Source organism: Lolium perenne, chromosome 6, assembly GCF_019359855.2.
Source record: "Lolium perenne isolate Kyuss_39 chromosome 6, Kyuss_2.0, whole genome shotgun sequence".
NCBI lineage: Eukaryota > Viridiplantae > Streptophyta > Magnoliopsida > Poales > Poaceae > Lolium > Lolium perenne.
The window spans coordinates 250,336,075-250,358,087 of NC_067249.2; the positions used below are offsets into that span (position 1 = coordinate 250,336,075).

At 47.8% G+C, this 22,013-nt stretch overlaps 1 protein-coding gene across 1 annotated transcript in view; it reads left to right on the forward strand.

Annotated features, from left to right (window-relative positions):
- Positions 1-5,018: 5,018 nt before the first annotated feature.
- Positions 5,019-22,013, forward strand: part of LOC127305126 (protein neprosin-like) — a 30,036-nt gene continuing 13,041 nt past the window's right edge. The window contains exons 1-4 of the mRNA XM_051335500.2: positions 5,019-5,105; positions 5,511-5,696; positions 7,431-7,643; positions 7,739-7,885. Of these exons, the coding sequence (XP_051191460.1) occupies positions 5,019-5,105; positions 5,511-5,696; positions 7,431-7,643; positions 7,739-7,885 (633 nt within the window). The remainder of the gene's footprint in view (positions 5,106-5,510; positions 5,697-7,430; positions 7,644-7,738; positions 7,886-22,013) is intronic.

Consider the following 22,013-nt stretch of genomic DNA (forward strand, 5'->3'; position numbering starts at 1 on the left):
TAGGTAACTTATAAAATTATGCCAATTTACGTGAGTGATCCTCAGATATGTACGCAACTTTCATTCAATTTGAGCATTTTCATCTGAGCAAGTCTGGTGCCATTTTAAAATTCGTCTTTACGGACTGTTCTGTTTTGACAAATTCTGCCTTTTATTTCGCATTGCTTCTTTCGCTGTGTTGGGTGGATTTCTTTGTTCCATTACCTTCCAGTAGCTTTGGGCAATGTCCAGAAGTGTTAATAATGATTGTGTCACCTCTGAACATGTGAATTTTTGATTATGCACTAACCCTCTAATGAGTTTGTTTCGAGTTTGGTGTGAAGGAAGTTTTCAAGGGTCAAGAGAGGAGGATGATATACCATGATCAAGGAGAGTGAAAGCTCTAAGCTTGGGGATGCCCCGGTGGTTCACCCCTGCATATATCAAGAAGACTCAAGCGTCTAAGCTTGGGGATGCCCAAGGCATCCCCTTCTTCATCGACAAATTATCAGGTTCCTTCTCTTGAAACTATATTTTTATTCGGTCACATCTTATGTACTTTACTTGGAGCGTCTGTTTGCTTTTATTTTTGTTTGTGTTTGAATAAATTGGATTACATCATGCTTTTGTGGGAGAGAGACACGCTCCACTGGTTCGTATGAACACATGTGTTCTTAGCTCATAATATTCATGGCGAAGTTTCCTCTTCGTTAAATTGTTATATGGTTGGAATTGGAAAATGATACATGTAGTAATTGCTATAATGTCTTGGGTAATGTGATACTTGGCAATTGTTGTGCTCATGTTTAAGCTCTTGCATCATATGCTTTGCACCCATTAATGAAGAAATACATAGAGCATGCTAAAATTTGGTTTGCATAATTGGTCTCTCTAAGGTCTAGATAATTTCTAGTATTGAGTTTGAACAACAAGGAAGACGGTGTAGAGTCTTATAATGTTTACAATATGTCTTTTATGTGAGTTTTGCTGCACAGGTTCATCCTTGTGTTTGTTTCAAATAACCTTGCTAGCCTAAACCTTGTATCGAGAGGGAATACTTCTCATGCATCCAAAATACTTGAGCCAACCACTATGCCATTTGTGTCCACCATACCCACCTACTACATGGTATTTTCCGCCATTCCAAAGTAAATTGCTTGAGTGCTACCTTTAAAATTCCATCATTCACCTTTGCAATATATAGCTCATGGGACAAATAGCTTAAAAACTATTGTGGTATTGAATATGTACTTATGCACTTTATCTCTTATTAAGTTGCTTGTTGTGCGATAACCATGTTCACTGGGGACGCCATCAACTATTCTTTGTTGAATTTCATGTGAGTTGCTATGCATGTTCGTCTTGTCTGAAGTAAGAGAGATCTACCACCTTATGGTTAGGCATGCATATTGTTAGAGAAGAACATTGGGCCGCTAACTAAAGCCATGATCCATGGTGGAAGTTTCAGTTTTGGACAAATATCCTCAATCTCATATGAGAAAATTATTAATTGTTGTTACATGCTTATGCATAAAAGTGGAGTCCATTATCTGTTGTCTATGTTGTCCCGGTATGGATGTCTAAGTTGAGAATAATCAATAGCGAGAAATCCAATGCGAGCTTTCTCCTTAGACCTTTGTACAAAGTGGCATAGAGGTACCCCTTTGTGACACTTGGTTAAAACATGTGCATTGTGATGATCCGGTAGTCCAAGCTAATTAGGACAAGGTGCGGGCACTATTAGTATACTATGCATGAGGCTTGCAACTTATAAGATATAATTTACATGATGCATATGCTTTATTACTACCGTTGACAAAATTGTTTCATGTTTTCAAAATCAAAGCTCTAGCACAAATATAGCAATCGATGCTTTTCCTCTATGGAGGACCATTCTTTTACTTTCATTGTTGAGTCAGTTCACCTATTTCGCTCCACCTCAAGAAGCAAACACTTGTGTGAACTGTGCATTGATTTCTACATATTTGCTTATTGCACTTATTATATTACTCTATGTTGACAATATCAATGAGATATACATGTTACAAGTTGAAAGCAACCGCTGAAACTTAATCTTCCTTTGTGTTGCTTCAATGCCTTTACTTTGAATTATTGCTTTATGAGTTAACTCTTATGCAAGACTCATTGATGCTTGTCTTGAAGTACTATTCATGAAAAGTCTTTGCTATATGATTCACTTGTTTACTCATGTCATTTACATTGTTTTGATCGCTGCATTCACTACATATGCTTTACAAATAGTATGATCAAGTTTATGATGGCATGTCACTCCAGAAATTATCTTTGTTATCGTTTTACCTGCTCGGGACGAGCAGAACTAAGCTTGGGGATGCTGATACGTCTCCAACGTATCGATAATTTCTTATGTTCCATGCCACATTATTGATGTTATCTACATGTTTTATGCACACTTTATGTCATATTCGTGCATTTTCTGGAACTAACCTATTAACAAGATGCCGAAGTGCCGTTCTGTTTTTACTGCTGTTTTTGGTTTCAGAAATCCTAGTAACGAAATATTCTCGGAATCGGACGAAATCAACGCCCAAGTTCCTATTTTCACCGGAAGCATCCAGAACACCCGGGAAGGACCAGAGGGGGGGCACTGGGCCCCCAGACCATAGGCCGGCGCGGCCCAGGCCCTGGCCGCGCCGCCCTATGGTGTCGTCGCCCCTTCGACCCTCCTGCGCCGCCTCTTCGCCTATATAAAGCCTCCGTCGCGAAAACCCTGATAAGTTCGACGAAAACCACAGAAACCTTCCAGAGCCGCCGCCATCGCGAGGCCAAGATCTGGGGGACAGGAGTCTCTGTTCCGGCACGCTGCCGGAGCGGGGAAGTGCCCCCGGAAGGCTTCTCCATCGACACCGCTGCCATCTCCACCGCCATCTTCATCACCGCTGCTGCTCCCATGAGGAGGGAGTAGTTCTCCATCGAGGCTCGGGGCTGTACCGGTAGCTATGTGGTTCATCTCTCCCATGTACCTCAATACAATAATCTCAAGAGCTGCTTTACATGATTGAGATTCATATGAGTTTGTATCACAATTTATCTATGTGCTACTCTTGCAAAGTTATTAAAGTAGTTCTATTCCTCCTGCACGTGTGTAAAGGTGACAGTGTGTGCACCGTGTTAGTACTTGGTTTATGCTATGATCATGATCTCTTGTAGATTATGAAGTTAATTATTGCTATGATGGTATTGATGTGATCTATTCCTCCTACATATGCATGGAGGTGACAGTGTGCATGCTATGTTAGTACTTGGTTTAGTTGTGTTGATCTATCTTACACTATAAGGTTACTAAAACATGAGCATTATTGTGGAGCTTGTTAACTCCGGCATTGAGGGTTCGTGTAATCCTACGCAATGTGTTCATCATCCAACAAAAGTGTAGAGTATGCATTTATCTATTCTGTTATGTGATCAATGTTGAGAGTGTCCACTAGTGAAAGTGTAATCCCTAGGCCTTGTTCCTAAATACTGCGTTACTACTGCTTGTTTACTGTTTTACTGCGTTACTACTGCTGCAATACTACCACCATCAACTACACGCCAGCAAGCTATTTTCTGGCACCGTTGCTACTGCTCATATATATTCATACCACCTGTATTTCACTATCTCTTCGCCGAACTAGTGCACCTATTAGGTGTGTTGGGGACACAAGAGACTTCTTGCTTTGTGGTTGCAGGGTTGCATGAGAGGGATATCTTTGACCTCTTCCTCCCTGAGTTCGATAAACCTTGGGTGATCCACTTAAGGGAAAACTTGCTGCTGTTCTACAAACCTCTGCTCTTGGAGGCCCAACACTGTCTACAGGAAAGGAGGGGGAACGTAGACATCAATAATCTAATAAAAAGTCGTGTGCATCCTTTGGATGCAGAAGCTGGGGCGATTTTCCCCCTTTTCGAAAAAAATTAAGAATTCCCTTTAAAAGGTAGTCATTGACGCTTCGTCTTTCCCATCAATATGAGACTCCTCTCCCCACGATTCATGTAAGAGAAGTCATGGAGGCACATTTTTCTGACGCTTCGTCATTCCCATCAATATCCCTACCTCTCCCTATGGTTCATGCGAGAGAAGTGATGGAGGCATACTAGAAGTTTCTGTTTATAAAAGCCGTGATCTGCCTCTCGTTCCTAGAACGGACGAACCCGCGCGGCGGGTGGGCTTGGAATTCACGTTCGTATGCAGGGCCGAATTTTATGACCAACTAAACAATAGAATTAACTTCATCCCTTAAAAAGTTGAGTTAACTTAAAAAAACAATAGAATTAGGTATACTTGATTCTCAAGAGCCAGCTCAAGGTTTAATTCCCTGCATGGAAACACAACGTTGGCGTAATTACAAAGATTTTCCTACGCACTAAATGCATCATATGTTTTATACAATATAAAAATATATTATTGATTGGATATAAGATACCGTGGGCACTGAATTGTCCGATTCATTTCATTATATCCAGTATTTAATGTCGTAAAATATATGATGCATTTAGTGCATAGAAAAATCTTTGTGATTGATTTCATTAGATCAAGTATTTAATGTCGTAAAATATGTGATCCATTTAATTAGTGCATACGAAAGAATATAATTGCACCTAGGAAGCATAGAATTCTATACTTACATTTATGCAATTAATAATAGATCTTCATGTGCATAGAGTACCAAATAAGATATTTTGGCTGTAATTGCAATTCATTGTGTACCTTGAATTGGACCATTTAATTTGTGATATGTTGGAAAGTCTATATAAAAAGTTCTATATGCATTATGGAATTGACCATCCAAGCTTTTGAAATGAAGGAAAGGCAATCTCTTAGACTGACCCTTATTCTATCATATATTTTTCTAGCCACTAGAGGAAATGGTACACAATCTATAAATCAAGGAAAAAATTATGGTCACATCGTCACATGTCAGCAATTTAACAAAACCATTGAGGTATGGACCAACAATTGCCTTATTTTTATATCTAGCAGCTTCTTTGGTGGCTAAGGTGATGAAACTTCAAAGCAGATGGAAGGCGGAGATATCTTTGATTGCGTTGACGTGAATCTACAACCATCTTTTAATCACCCATTGTTGAAAGACCACATAATTCAGGTAAATCAAATACATAAATAAAAGTTTTGCATTCAATATTTGGTCAATTTACTTGATTCATATTTGAGTACATGCGTGCATGAAGAGTGAGTTACCTGCTATAGATGGAGGTTGGATCTGTAGAAACTGACAAGATTAATTATATCATGATTTTTTTTTTGCATTGCTCTTTTCCAGGCTATTGTATTTCGTAAATTTGCTTCTGCCACCTCCTTCTTGTTTCAAGAATCTCTCTTTGTTTCCATTCTATAAATTATGAAATTAGAAGCATCAAATAAATAAATTTTCGATATGTGTAGATTTATTAAACATGAGTTGATAAATATACTTTGTTTATAATGACTCAAATTACACATCCGATTATACATATCCATTATTCAGTGACTAAGTTCCGCTTGCAAACAGATGGAACCAAGTTCTTTCCCAATAGGGATGGATGTCAAATCAGCGTCTCTACATCATGTATCACAAGCACAGCTACCTCTTGTTTCCTGCCCAAGAGGAACAATCCCTATACTACGTAACCATATAAGATACCGTATATCATCCAAAGGTATTGATGAAGTGGTTGGAAAGGATAAACAACAAGAGGTGAGTTTTATTATATATCTTTGAGAGAACATTAGCAGCCATTAGTTCATCAAAACACACCATGTATGCATACTATGATAAGTTGGTTAAGTTCCTAAATACTATCCCAGTGCAGCATCATATTTGAACCCTCTCTTTTAGTCTCTAATTATGGTCTGTCATATGAAATATATGATTTAGGGTCGTCATTAAATGGAATCAATTTTGTTTATTCAGTAGGTATCGTTCACATTTTCTTGAATATACATGTTACTTGACCTTTACTTGAATGGATATCATTTGTTACCAAGTTCTGCTGACACCTTATTGAAGGGTTTAACATACACATTCCCAACTCATATTCTCCAACATTAAGTTATATTCATGAAATGATATATGTGACGCGCTATATGACTCACTACTAGGAAAATGCTTATTGCCGGCGCACCAAAAAGGCCTATTGCCGGCGCACTAGAGCCCGCCGGTGGGAACAGGCCGGTGACAATCGCTTATTGCCGGCGCACCAGTTGGTGCGTCGGTGGTAACTCGCATTATCCCCGGCGCACCTGTCTTGTTCGCCGGCGGTAAGTTATACAAGAAAACAAAAAAAAAATCAAATCTAGATCTAGATCTAGATCTAGATCTAGCTAGTCAGTGGTTGTTGTCTCTGCGCCGGTGTAGGAGGTACAGGAGGTGTAGGAGGATGGCGGAAGCTCCTGAGATCGTTGTGTCAGTGTAGGAGGAGGAGGAGTAGGCCGGAGGTGGAGGATCCCAGAGTAGGTGGGGGAGCCCGGAGTTGATGGAGGTGGCCGGAGGTGGTGGAGGAGGCCGGAGGTGGTGGAGGAGGCTGGAGGTGGTGGAGGAGGCCGGAGTTGTTGGAGGAGGCCGGAGGTGGTGGAGGAGGCCGGAGGACGTCGTGGCCGTCGGTGGCCATCGTGGCCGTCGGTGCAGTAAAGGTCACCGGAGTAGCTCGCCGCAGTAGCTCGGTGTAGTAGATGAGGAGGAGGAGGAGGAAAAGAGAAGGAAAATGTGAAAATGAGGAGCACAGGCAGGTGTGGAGTATATATATACCATAGGTTACTGCCGGCGCACCTACTAGGGTGGTGCGCCGGGGGTAATTTTTTCTTTTTTTTCATCAAAATCTAAAAGCTGAAAAAAGTCCTGTTTCTGTTTTCCAAATGACGAATCCATTTTTTCTCCAAACGGCCGTAGGCGGTTGAAATCGAATAGGAAATTTCGCGTAGATCGATTTTGATATAAAAAAGTTTTTCATCGGAGGTCGTATGCAACCAGAAAACCCGTTTTACCGAAAGATGACGCCATTTTGCATAATATATCGAAATTCATTTTTTTCAATTTTTATGAAAGCTAGATTACATAATACATGGGCAGTTCAAAGGATTTTATTTTTTGAATTTTCTATCATTTTCTTTTTTATTTTTTGAAAACTGAAAAGGCGATTCCCGGGGGGGGGGGGGGGGGGGGGGGAGAGAAAAATCTTGGCACCTTACCCCCGGCGCACCTCTATGGTGGTGCGCTCCGGCGCACTAAATTTTCTTGTGCGCTGGCAGTATAGGTTCTTCGTCGGCGCGGCCTAACATGGCTCGCCGGCGGTATTTTGCCACCGGCGCGCGTCAATGATGGTGCGCCGGCACTATTCCGTGCAGCTATAGCCCTTTTCCTAGTACTGACTTATAGTACATATATCGTTAATATTCTGTCTTCTCATTTAACGATACTAGTTCTGTCATGTAGGAGGTGGGAATCAAGTATCAGCACGATGATATATACGGGACACGGGCTATAATAAATGTTTATGAGCCAAAGGTGAAGAATCATACGAAGGATCTTAGTGCAACATCCATAAAAATTTATAATGGATCAGGTCGTGAAGAAGCAATTGTTGTTGGTTATTCGGTATCCCCGAGTCTAAGTGGTGATAGCTTCGCTAGGTTCCATGTTTCTTGGGTAATTATGATATTCCTTTTGAAACTTGTTGAACTTTAGATATATTATGATATGCAACTATAAATATAATTTTATATTACATTAATGTTTACTAGGATGATGGCTTACTAAAAAAGCCATGTTATGATCACACATGTCCTGGTTTTGTGCAAGTGAATCACAATGTTGGTCTTGGAGGAAGGGTGCAACCTATTTCAGTATATAATGGACCACAATATGTCATAACTGTTCTTATGTTCAAGGTATTCTCGATTTTTTCTAATTTAGATACCTTATATAATCTAAAAGCCTTGCATGTGAATCTTTGTGTTTACTTAATTTATTTGATTTGTGAAAAATCTAGGTAGTTTACTATGATATTTATTGAGATTTGCCATTGAAATAATGAAGAGTTGATTCTTTTCCTACCATCTCTGAAATTCATAATATGTGCTAGACATTTGACATATAGATCATCCAAAGTGTCGTGGATATGACCACGGCAGATGCTACAGGGGTTGCACTTCATTGATGCGAGGGCAAGGGAACATCGCCATCTACGGGTCGAGGTGCAAGAGACGCAAGGGTTTTACCCAGGTTCAGCCCCTCCGGAGAGTAAAAGGCCTACGTCCTGCTAGATCTTATTGCTCAGTGGAGAATTACAATGGGGGGGGCTCAGTCGGCGAGAAGCCAAGAGCTTACAATGAGGAGATTGAATCTCAGATGATGTGTCCTTCTTGGGTTCAGCCTGGGGGTTTATATTTCCACCCCCGGCCTAGGGTTACAAAGGGATAACTCCGAATCGTATCAGTTACTACAAATCCGGGATACCGCACCCTTCTTCAAGTAATCTCTATCTTGAACCGAGCAGATCATCTCCTTAGGACTTCGGCCCAGTCGCCTTCGGGCTCAGTCGGTTGGGCGACTGGCGGTCCTTCCTGGGCCTTCATCCTCATGGCGAGTGGGACTGGCGACCCACCCCCTATGGGCATACCCCCATCAGTAGTCCCCGAGCGCGGTGGTGACGAAGTGTAGATCCGGTGCGGGTCGCGGAGAGGCACAAAGGCGGATTGAGGTGAATCACCACCGGGCTCCCGAAGTAAACTCCAGCTGATCGCTAGTCTTTACTCGCCTGAACTTGATGAGCCACTCGACGCAGGACGGTCGGCGTTATGCCAGTCGTCGTATGGCAGTCAGCGCATGCCAGTCGCCGCAGGCCAGTTGGCGTAAGCCCCGTGCGCAGACACGTGGAGGAGGCAACGGCTAGATTTCACGTTGACCGAGGTGCAGGCCGTTTGCATGGAGTTGACCATTGGGCCTGATGTGACCGTTAACGGCTAGTCTTAACGCCCGTTCCGCTGATCCCGCCGCCGATCCTGACCGTTAATCACGGGGCGGCGATCTCGCAGCGAATCAACGGGTGGATTTGGTGCTTATCTGGGGCGAATGCAGCGATATAAAAGGCCGAACCCGGGGGTTAGGGCTTATCACTCCGCCACATTCTTCCTCCATTCCCATTCCCTTCTCTTTTCGTCGAGAGCTCCCGAGCGCAGCCATGGCGGCGAGAGCCTGGGGCAAGTCCAAGGTCACGCACAAGTCCCTCCTTCCGTACGTCGCCTCCGGGGTCATCCCCGAGTTCAAACTGGAGCGCTGGCGAGTTCCTCCGGCGAACGAGGTGGAGCCGCTCCCGAGGCCGGGCGAATTCGTGCTCTTCCTCAGCTTCCTGGATCGCGGATTCGCGCTCCCCTCCTCCGACTTCATCCGCCAGTTGCTGGCCTTCTACGGCATCAAGATATGCGACCTGGGGCCGCACAGTGTACAGCAGATCTCTCTGTTCGTAGCACTGTGCGAGTGCTACCTGGGTTGCCCGCCGTACTTCCCGCTGTGGGTATCAATCTTCCACGGGCGGGCGACTCGGGCCAACAAGAGCAGCGAGGCGCTCATCCCGAACGGCGGAATCACCTTCCAGGTGAAGTCCGGGGAGAGCTTCATCGACATGGCGCTCCCCAAGAAGGCGCAGTCGCAGTGGCGCCGCTTCTGGTTCTACGCCAAGGAGTACACTCCCCCCGGCGAGGTTTGCATTCCCCAGTTCGACCCCGAGCCCAGCGTCCCGCGACGTCTCAATGTCCGGTCGCTGCCGCGCGAGCAGGAGGAAGTGGTGAAGGAGATGCGCCAGGCGATCCAGGCGCTGAAGGACAATGGCCTGACGGCGGCCAACATGTACAACTGCTAGCTTGGCCGCCGGTTGATCCCCCTGCGGTGCCGAGCTCACCCCATGTGGGAGTACCGGGGGCAGAACGACTGCACCCGGTCGACGGCGACCGAGTGGGACGAGGGCGAGTATCGGAAGGCACTCGCCAAGATCACCACGGCCACCTTCACCTCCTTCGAGGACGGCCTGCAGCCCTTCTCCGAAGATAACCCGGCACCTCAGGTAACACCTTGTGCAGCGACTCTGAACGCCTTGGCAATGTCTCTCTTTTCTGACTTGTTTCCTTGATTCGAATGTAGCGGTGGCAGAAAATTGCTGACCATCTCCCCCCCCCCCGCCTCGCCGGGAAGGAGCCTCCGGAAATGACCGAAGGCGAAGAAGAAGAGGTCGACGACGAGGAGGAGCGCACCGAGTCGGACTCCGAGGCGCGGGACTTCGTCCGACTCCCGCGCGGGTCGAAGAGGGGCGCCGGGTCCTCGTCTCAGGGCGCAGGGGATGAGGTGGCGACCTCTCACCCGGAGGGGGAGGCGGAGCCTTCCAAGGAAGGGGCCGAGCCGCTGTCGAAGTGATTGCGCCCAACTATCCTGGAGGGTTCCATAAGGCTTCAGCGCCCCCTGAAGGATGCAATCGACGCGGGAGCTCGGGCCGGTCCGGGCGTAAAGGCGATCCCCACGGTGAAGTAAGTGCTCCCCGTCAAACCTGTTCTCTTCATGGCGGGATTGGATGTCGACTCACCCCGCTCCCCTGCAGGTCCAATAAGAAGGTCTTGGCGAGACCGGCCACAATTGGGGCGGCGGCCACGAGGGCGGCCGAGGCGAAGAAGGCGGCCGAACTGAAGAAAGCCGCGGAGAAGAAAGCGGCGCCTTCCGACCTCGGGGGCGCAGGGTCGGCTCCGGAGGAGCCTGTTACCGCGAGCCAGGCTGAGAAGGCGGGCGCCAGCCACGCCGAGCCCACCGCCAAAGTCTTCCCCTTGCCCAGCATGGTTCGCGGGGGCACGGCGAGCGCAGCGATGGGACCAGGCGCCGTTCCACCCGTGGTGGAGGAGGAGTCGGCGGGCGTCGGGTCGACCGAGGGCCAGAAGGCGCCCGAAGCCGAAGAAAACACCGCCGAGGAGGGCGGCCTCTCGGTGCCGCTGAAGGAGCGCCGGTCCAAGGCTGCTAGAGACCGAGCCCCACCTAGCGACGCCGAGACGCGGACAGACGGGGCGCCGTCGACTGAAGCGGTGATGCAGGCGGGTGAGGCGGCCGAGTCGCGCCGTCCACCGCCCTCTTCCTTGACCTTCACCGAGCTCCACACGGCGCTTGGTGAAGCACACGTGGTGAGTATTTCTGTACTCGCAGTCCAGTCACCCCCAGTCCCCGAGGGTCGACTTGGCCTGAAAGGGCGAGTCGAGTCTCCTTTTGCCTATCTGGACTGCTTTTATCGACCTTGGCATTGTTTTTTTGTGCAGGCGGAGGTTAAGCGATTGACCGCGCTCGTGGAGGAGGCGGCGCAAAAGAGCCGGAAGCTTATTGCTCTGGGCAGTAAGTCATGCCCGCTCGCTTTCCTCTCTCAGTCGCGCTTGCCTTGCTTGTACTTCTGTTCTCACCGCCCTCTTTTTTTTGTAGCAGAGGCGTAGGCGAAGGCGCTTGCCGAGGCTCGGGAAGGGTTCGTCAAGGAATCCTTCTACCGCGAAGCCGAGTTCGGGGCGCAATAGGCCGAAGAGGCCCGGAAAAGGGCGAAAGCGGAGGTGGCGGACTTGACGAGGGTCTTGGAGCAGAAGGGCTGGGAGCTGGAAGATGTCATCGCCGAGTACAAGGTGAAGCTGGAGGCCGCGACTGATGCGCGGGATTCCGCGCGTGGCGCCGCCGCGGCTCTGCGGGAAGAGGTTGCGGCCTTGAAGCAGCAGCACGCCAAGGAGTTGGCCGCGGAAAAGGAGGCGTCCGAGGGCATCGTCCTGGCGGTGCAGGCCGAGAAGACCAACTTCGAGGCTTTCATCCGTGAGATGTCGCGGCAGCTTCTCGGTAAGTTCTCGCCTCTCCCTTGCTGTTTGATTGCCGAGGCTGCGAGTCCCCGGGCGTGGCGAGTCGGCGTTAGGGGCCAGTCCCCAAGCCTGGCGAGTCGACTTCGGGGCCTAGTCCCCGAGCATGGCGAGTCGGCTTCGGGGGTCAGTCCCCGAGTATGGCGAGTCGGCTTCGGGGGTCAGTCCCCGAGTATGGCGAGTCGGTTTCGGGGGCCAGTCCCCGAGTATGGCGAGTCGGCTTCGGGGCTCAGTCCCCGAGTATGGCGAGTCGGTTTCGGGGGTCAGTCCCCGAGTATGGCGAGTCGGTTTCGGGGGCCAGTCCCCGAGTATGGCGAATCGGTTTCGGGGGCCAGTCCCCGAGTATGGCGAATCGGTTTCGGGGGCTGATACGTCTCCAACGTATCGATAATTTCTTATGTTCCATGCCACATTATTGATGTTATCTACATGTTTTATGCACACTTTATGTCATATTCGTGCATTTTCTGGAACTAACCTATTAACAAGATGCCGAAGTGCCAGTTCCTGTTTTCTGCTGTTTTTGGTTTCAGAAATCCTAGTAACGAAATATTCTCGGAATCGGACGAAATCAACGCCCAAGTTCCTATTTTCACCGGAAGCATCCAGAACACCCGGGAAGGACCAGAGGGGGGGCACTGGGCCCCCAGACCCTAGGCCGGCGCGGCCCAGGCCCTGGCCGCGCCGCCCTATGGTGTCATCGCCCCTTCGACCCTCCTGCGCCGCCTCTTCGCCTATATAAAGCCCCTGGATCTAAAACCCTGATGCGTTCGACGAAAACCACAGAAACCTTCCAGAGCCGCCGCCATCGCGACGCCAAGATCTGGGGGACAGGAGTCTCTGTTCCGGCACGCTGCCGGAGCGGGGAAGTGCCCCCGGAAGGCTCCTCCATCGACACCGCTGCCATCTCCACCGCCATCTTCATCACCGCTGCTGCTCCCATGAGGAGGGAGTAGTTCTCCATCGAGGCTCGGGGCTGTACCGGTAGCTATGTGGTTCATCTCTCCCATGTACCTCAATACAATAATCTCATGAGCTGCTTTACATGATTGAGATTCATATGAGTTTGTATCACAATTTATCTATGTGCTACTCTAGCAAAGTTATTAAAGTAGTTCTATTCCTCCTGCACGTGTGTAAAGGTGACAGTGTGTGCACCGTGTTAGTACTTGGTTTATGCTATGATCATGATCTCTTGTAGATTGCGAAGTTAACTATTGCTATGATAATATTGATGTGATCTATTCCTCCTACATATGCATGAAGGTGACAGTGTGCATGCTATGTTAGTACTTGGTTTAGTCTGTTGATCTATCTTACACTATAAGGTTACTAAAACATGAGCATTATTGTGGAGCTTGTTAACTCCGGCATTGAGGGTTCGTGTAATCCTACGCAATGTGTTCATCATCCAACAAAAGTGTAGAGTATGCATTTATCTATTCCGCTATGTGATCAATGTTGAGAGTGTCCACTAGTGAAAGTGTAATCCCTAGGCCTTGTTCCTAAATACTGCTATCGCTGCTTGTTTATTGTTTTACTGTGTTACTACTGCTGCAATACTACCATCCATCACTACACGCCAGCAAGCTATTTTCTGGTACCGTTGCTACTGCTCATATATATTCATACCACCTGTATTTCACTATCTCTTCGCCGAACTAGTGCACCTATTAGGTGTGTTGGGGACACAAGAGACTTCTTGCTTTGTGGTTGCAGGGTTGCATGAGAGGGATATCTTTGACCTCTTCCTCCCTGAGTTCGATAAACCTTGGGTGATCCACTTAAGGGAAAACTTGCTGCTGTTCTACAAACCTCTGCTCTTGGAGGCCCAACACTGTCTACAGGAAAGGAGGGGGAACGTAGACATCAAGCTACTTTTCTGGCGCCGTTGCCGGGGAGGAAAGGTAAAAGGTACTCACACTCCGGACCTCGGCTACCAAGCTATTTTCCGTTGTTGTAAGTACTCGAAGCTATTTCCTTTAGATCCTGCAATTGCATCTTTTTGTTTCTTGTTTACACTAGTTTGGCATAATGGACAACAATGAGCTTTTTATTCTATTTCCTGAGTTAAGACATGGATGGTTTGATCCGAAAATTAAAAAACCCATGGAACATGTTAGTATGAACACTTTGAATACCATTGTTGCTAATGATATGGAAAATTCTAAGCTTGGGGAAGCTGGCTTTGATGAGCATGATATTTTTAGTCCCCCAAGCATTGAGGAGAAAATTTTCTTTGATGATACTTTGCCTCCCATATATGATGATTATGATGATAGTAGTCTTTTGTTACCACCTGTTATGGAGGAGAAATTTGATTATGATTACAATATGCCTCCTATTTTTGATAGCTACTTTGTTGAATTTGCTCCCACTATTACTAATAAAATTGATTATGCTTATGTGGAGAGTAACAATTTTATGCATGAGACTCATGATAAGAATGCTTTATGTGATGGTTATATTGTTGAGTTTGCTCATGTTGCTACTGAAAGTTATTATGAGAGAGGAAAATATGGTTGTAGAAATTTTCATGTTACTAAAACACCTCTCTATGTGCTGAAATTTTTGAAACTACACTTGTTTTATCTTTCTATGCTTGTTGCATTATGCTTCTTGAACTTGTTTATTTACAAGATTCCTATGCATAGGAAGCATGTTAGGCTTAAATTTGTTTCATACTTGCCTCTTGATGCTCTCTTTTGCCTCAGATACTATTTCTTGCGAGTGCATCATTAAAACTGCTGAGCCCATCTTAATGGCTATAAAGAAAGAACTTCTTGGGAGATAACCCATGTGTTATTTTGCTACAGTACTTTGTTTTATATTTGTGTCTTGGAAGTTGTTTAGTACTGTAGCAACCTCTCCTTATCTTAGTTTTGTGTTTTGTTGTGCCAAGTAAAGTCTTTGATAGAAAAGTAAGTACTAGATTTGGATTACTGCGCAGTTCCAGATTTCTTTGCTGTCACGAATCTGGGTCTACCTCCCTGTAGGTAGCTCAGAAAATTAAGCCAATTTACGTGCATGATCCTCAGATATGTACGCAGCTTGCATTCAATTTGAGCATTTTCATTTGAGCAAGTCTGGTGCCATTTTAAAATTCGTCAATACGAACTGTTCTGTTTTGACAGATTCTGCCTTTTATTTCGCATTGCCTCTTTTGCTATGTTGGATGAATTTCTTTGATCCATTAATGTCCAGTAGCATTATGCAATGTCCAGAAGTGTTAAGAATGATTGTGTCACCTCTGAATATGTTAATTTTTATTGTGCACTAACCCCTCTAATGAAGTTTATGAGAAGTTTGGTGTGAAGGAAGTTTTCAAGGGTCAAGAGAGGAGGATGATATACTATGATCAAGAAGAGTGGAAGCTCTAAGCTTGGGGATGCCCCGGTGGTTCACCCCTGCATATATCAAGAAGACTCAAGCGTCTAAGCTTGGGGATGCCCAAGGCATCCCCTTCTTCATCGACAACATTATCAGGTTCCTCCCCTGAAACTATATTTTTATTCCATCACATCTTATGTGCTTTGCTTGGAGCGTCTGTTTGTTTTTGTTTTTGTTTGTGTTTGAATAAATTGGATTACATCATGCTTGTGTGGGAGAGAGACACGCTCCGCTGTTGCATATGAACACATGTGTTCTTAGCTTTTAGTATTCATGGCGAAGTTTCTTCTTCGTTAAATTGTTATATGGTTAGAATTGGAAAATGATACATGTAGTAATTGCTATTAATGTCTTGGGTAATGTGATACTTGGCAATTGTTGTGCTCATGATTAAGCTCTTGCATCATATGCTTTGCACCCATTAATGAAGAAATACATAGGGCATGCTAAAATTTGGTTTGCATATTTGGTCTCTCTAAGGTCTAGATAATTTCTAGTATTGAGTTTGAACAACAAGGAAGATGGTGTAGAGTCTTATAATGTTTTCAATATGTCTTTTATGTGAGTTTTGCTGCACCGGTTCATCCTTGTGTTTGTTTCAAATAACCTTGCTAGCCTAAACCTTGTATCGAGAGGGAATACTTCTCATGCATCCAAATCCTTGAGCCAAACAACACTATGCCATTTGTGTCCACCATACCTACCTACTACATGGTATTTCCTGCCATTCCAAAGTAAATTGCTTGAGTGCTACCTTTAAACAATTCAAAATTTATCACCTCTGATTTGTGTCAATGTTTTATAGCTCATGAGGAAGTATGTGGTGTTTATCTTTCAATCTTGTTGGGCAACTTTCACCAATGGACTAGTGGCTTCATCCGCTTATCCAATAATTTTGCAAAAAGAGCTGGCAATGGGATTCCCAGTCCCAAATTAATTAACAAAAATAGACACTCCTCCATGGTATGTGATTGTTGGACGGCACCCGAAGGATTCGGTTAGCCATGGCTTGTGTAAGCAAAGGTTGGGAGGAGTATCATCATAATAAAACTAAAATAAAAAGGCACTCCTTCATGGTATGAGATTGTTGGCAGGCACCCGAGGATTCGGTTAGCCATGGTTTGTGAAAGAAAGGTTGGAAGGAGTGCCACCCAAAAATAAAATAAAATGGGAGCCGCTCTTTGAAGGTTTGTCTGGCAAGGGGGTTAGAGTACCCGCTACCATTCGTTGACAACAACATACACCTCTCAAAACTTTATTTTTATGCTCTCTTTATGTTTTCAAAATCAAAGCTCTAGCACAAATATAGCAATCGATGCTTTTCCTCTATGGAGAACCATCCTTTTACTTTCATTGTTGAGTCAGTTCACCTATTTCTCCCCATCTCAAGAAGCAAACACTTTTGTGAACTGTGCATTGATTCCTACATATTTGCATATTGCATTTGTTATATTACTCTATGTTGACAATATCCATGAGATATACATGTTATAAGTTGAAAGCAACCGCTGAAACTTAATCTTCCTTTGTGTTGCTTCAATGCCTTTACTTTGAATTATTGCTTTATGAGTTAACTCTTATGCAAGACTTATTGATGCTTGTCTTGAAGTGCTATTCATGAAAAGTCTTTGCTATATGATTCAATTGTTTACTCATGTCATATACATTGTTTTGATCGCTGCATTCATTACATATGCTTTACAAATAGTATGATCAAAGTTATGATGGCATGTCACTCCAGAAATTATCTGTGTTATCGTTTTACCTCGCTGGACGAGCGTAACTAAGCTTGGGGATGCTGATACGTCTCCAACGTATCGATAATTTCTTATGTTCCATGCCACATTATTGATGTTATCTACATGTTTTATGCACACTTTATGTCATATTCGTGCATTTTCTGGAACTAACCTATTAACAAGATGCCGAAGTGCCGCTTCTGTTTTCACTGTTTTTGGTTTCAGAAATCCTAGTAACGAAATATTCTCGGAATCGGACGAAATCAACGCCCAAGTTCCTATTCTCACCGGAAGCATCCGTAACACCCGGGAAGGACCCGTAGGGGGCACTGGGCCCCTGCACCCTAGGCCGGCGCGGCCCAGGCCCTGGCCGCGCCGCCCTATGGTGTCGTCGCCCCTTCGACCCTCCTGCGCCGCCTCTTCGCCTATATAAAGCCCCTGGATCGAAAACCCTGATGCGTTCGACGAAAACCACAGAAACCTTCCAGAGCCGCCGCCATCGCGACGCCAAGATCTGGGGGACAGGAGTCTCTGTTCCGGCACGCTGCCGGAGCGGGGAAGTGCCCCCGGAAGGCTCCTCCATCGACACCGCTGCCATCTCCACCGCCATCTTCATCACCACTGCTGCTCCCATGAGGAGGGAGTAGTTCTCCATCGAGGCTCGGGGCTGTACCGGTAGCTATGTGGTTCATCTCTCCCATGTACCTCAATACAATAATCTCATGAGCTGCTTTACATGATTGAGATTCATATGAGTTTGTATCACAATTTATCTATGTGCTACTCTAGCAAAGTTATTAAAGTAGTTCTATTCCTCCTGCACGTGTGTAAAGGTGACAGTGTGTGCACCGTGTTAGTACTTGGTTTATGCTATGATCATGATCTCTTGTAGATTGCGAAGTTAACTATTGCTATGATAATATTGATGTGATCTATTCCTCCTACATATGCATGAAGGTGACAGTGTGCATGCTATGTTAGTACTTGGTTTAGTCTGTTGATCTATCTTACACTATAAGGTTACTAAAACATGAGCATTATTGTGGAGCTTGTTAACTCCGGCATTGAGGGTTCGTGTAATCCTACGCAATGTGTTCATCATCCAACAAAAGTGTAGAGTATGCATTTATCTATTCCGCTATGTGATCAATGTTGAGAGTGTCCACTAGTGAAAGTGTAATCCCTAGGCCTTGTTCCTAAATACTGCTATCGCTGCTTGTTTATCGTTTCTTGTGTTACTACTGCTGCAATACTACCATCCATCACTACACGCCAGCAAGCTATTTTCTGGTACCGTTGCTACTGCTCATATATATTCATACCACCTGTATTTCACTATCTCTTCGCCGAACTAGTGCACCTATTAGGTGTGTTGGGGACACAAGAGACTTCTTGCTTTGTGGTTGCAGGGTTGCATGAGAGGGATATCTTTGACCTCTTCCTCCCTGAGTTCGATAAACCCTGGGTGATCCACTTAAGGGAAAACTTGCTGCTGTTCTACAAACCTCTGCTCTTGGAGGCCCAACACTGTCTACAGGAAAGGAGGGGGGACGTAGACATCAGGGGCCAGTCCCCGAGCATGGCGGGTCGTTGTCGAGGGCGAGTTCTTATTTCTCTTCCTTGTGTTGTTGGTTGTAGGTACGAGCGACTTCACGGAGACGGCGACTCCGCGGGAATGCCTGTCGACCGCGACCGCGCGCGTCATTGCCTGCGCGGGGGAGATACTGGCTGCGCTCCAGTACTTGAGTCCATGGGAGGTGATTCCGCGGGACACGCCGTCCGTCTTCAGGGCCGTGTCCAACATCCCGGCCGTCGTGGACTGGCTTCGCCGCTCCTCCTGCCGTGTTGGCATTACCATGGCTCTGAGCATGGTGCTGGCGCACTACTCCGAGGGGTTTGACGTGGAGGAGGTCACCGCTGGCTTCCCCTCAGAGACTGGTGAGTTCGACGTTGCCGAAGTGCCGCGCTTGATGGAGGCGGTGCGCCCCTTTGCCGACCGGGTGCTGGCGACTGCTGACTTGGAGACTCACATCTCCAGCCAAGCGGCGCCTGGGGACACGGAGAAGGAGCCAGGCCCGGTGGACTACCCCGCGGAGCGCCTTTTCCACGCCGCGGCCACCGGCTCCTTGTCCACGTACCCGGTCGTCCTGTACACACCGAAATTTCGTCACGGCGATGGTGGCGCCGAGCATGTTGTAGAAGGAGCTCCGGGGCCGTCCTAGTAGGTTACTGAGTCCCTGTGTAAGAAGTAACTTGAATTCCCGCGAGCGGGTGTCAATTGTAAATAAAGTGTCAGCGTTTGCTTAACTATAATTCGATGGTTGCTTTTGAATTTATGTTATTGTGGCGGCGATGTTTTGGAGTTGGGTCCGACTCTCCATGGCCTTCAGGCCAGTCGCCTTGCGACCCCGATGAAGGCTATCGACTTGACTGTTTTCCCTGTCGAGCTGGGCGTCCCCAGTCGCAGTACGTAGTCGTTATAGTGCGAATAGCAGCCTCATGGGTGGAGTAGCGGTGAGCTTGTAGTTGCGCTGTTTGTATGTAGCGCGCCACTCGTCGTGGCTCGGTGAGCCAGTCGCTAGGCGACTCCAAAGGGGGTTCTTGCGGGCGTTTTTCCTTGGCGAGCCGCGGGTCCGTTTTGCGGGGTCCCTGGTCGAAGTACTTGGCCACGCAATTCGCCAGCCTAAGGTAGAGGAGGGCATTGGTGTGCTGTATAGCGTAGCACGAGACGGTCGCCGTGGCCCGGGGGGCTGGTCGAGCATGCGACCCTGCTGTGGGTTCCAGTCACTGTTTTCGCCCGACGGCGTAAGGGGTGGTGGGCGACCGGGCCTGGTGTTGCGTCCAGTCGCCCCGCCATGCCCTTGTTAGCCCGGCTACTTGGCCGATCGTGGACTTCACTCTTCCAGCAGCGGCGACCGAAGGTCTCTCAGTACCGAGTCGCTTGTCGTGGCGACTAGGCCGGTATGTACCGGGATGAGAGATGGAGATAGCTAGCGGGTGAAGGAGAGGCAGTCGGAGTTGGAGATCAATGCAGTCGGCGACTTTTATTAACCTCTGAATTTATGGGTTACACTTTGTCCTTAGGTGTAAAACCGTCGGAGGAGGTTGACGTTCCAGGGGCGCTCCACCTCTCTGGTGAGCGGTTCGCCTTTGTCGTCCTTGCGGACGTCTGTGAGGTAGTAGGAGTCGTTGCCGAGTACGCGGCTGACAGCAAACGGTCCTTCCCAGGGCGGGGATAGCTTGTGCATGCCTTTCTTGTCTTGGATTAGCCGGAGCACGAGGTCTCCGACTTGGAAGGAGCGACTCCGAACGCGACGACTGTGGTAGCGACAGAGATCTTGCTGGTAAATGGCGGTCCTGGAGAGTGCGAGGTCTCTGGCCTCGTCAAGGAGGTCGATGTCATCTTGGCGAGCTCGCTCGTTGTCTTCTTCGGCGTAGTTGACGACCCGAGGCGAGTCGTAGGCGATGTCCGTGGGCATAACGGCCTCGGCGCCATACACCAGGAAGAAAGGCGTGAAGCCGGTTGACCTGTTTGGTGTTGTGCGGATGCCCCACAGTACTGAAGAGAGCTCTTCTGCCCAGCAACCGGCTGCGCATTCCAGGGGCACAACCAGGCACGGCTTGAGTCCGTGAAGGATGCTCTGGTTTGCTCTTTCTGCTTGGCCGTTCGACTCGGGGTGTGCGACTGACGCGAGGTCGAGTCGGATGCCCTTCTCTTCGCAGAAGTCGGCCATCTCCCCTTTGGCGAAATTGGTGCCATTGTCAGTTATGATGCTGTGAGGGTAGCCATATCGATAGATAAGCTCGCGTAGGAACTTTGTGGCTGTCTTCCCGTCGCACTTCTTTATGGGCTTTGCTTCTACCCATTTGGTGAACTTGTCCACCGCAACCAGGAGGTGAGTATATCCGCCGGGGGCCGTTTTGAATTTCCCTACCATGTCCATGCCCCAGACGGCGAAGGGCCAGGTAAGGGGAATGGTCTTCAATGCTGACCCCGGCATGTGCGACTGGCTTGCGTACTTTTGGCACCCGGCGCACGAACGGACGAGCGCGACTGCGTCTTCGTGGGCTGTTGGCCAATATAAGCCATGACGGAAAGCTTTGGCAACGATTGAACGCGCGCCTGCATGGTGGCCGCAGTCCCCTGCGTGGATGTCGCGCAGGATGTTGCGCCCTTCTTTGGTGGCAACGCATCGTTGGAACACTCCCGAGACACTGCGCTTGTATAGTTCGTTATTGATGATGGTGAAAGACTTGCACCTGCGTATGATAGCTCGTGCTTTGGCTTCATCCATTGGCAGTATCTGGCGCTCGAGGTAGCTTATGTACGGCTCGGTCCAATCGGCGCTGTCGGCGGCGAGTGCGACTAGGGTGGAGTCGGGAGCTGGAGGCTCAGCAATGTCCAGCTCGCGGGGTGCGCGCACCGAGGGGTGGCTGAGGATATCCAGGACGACGCCCGGAGGGGGTTGGAGTCGCTTGGACCCAATTCTGGCTAGTGCATCGGCTTCCTCATTCTTGCGCCTGTCGACCCATTCGACGACGTGGCCGGTGAAGCTAGCGCCGGCTTGGTCGACGGCGCGCTTGTATGCAATCATGTTGGCGTCGGTGGCGTCACAGGTGCCGGAAGTCTGGCTGGCGACCAGGTCGGAATCGCCGAGGCAGCGCAGCCGCGTTGCGCCCATCTCTTTTGCTACTCGCATACCGTGTAGAAGTGCCTCGTACTCGGCCATGTTGGTTGTGCAGGGCTCGAATCGGAGTTGCAGGACGTACTTCACGGTGTCGCCCTTTGGTGATGTGAGGACGACTCCCGCGCCTGCCCCCTCGAGGTTCTTAGAACCGTCGAAGTGCAGTGTCCAGTGCTTGAGGTCCGCAGGGGAGCTTGGTTGCTGGGCCTCTTCCCAGTCAGCGAGGAAGTCGGCGAGTGCCTGAGATTTAATGGCGTGGCGCGACTCGTAGGTGATGTTGTGGACGCCGAGTTCGACTGCCCACTTGGCGATCCGGCCAGTTGCATCACGGTTACGGATGATGTC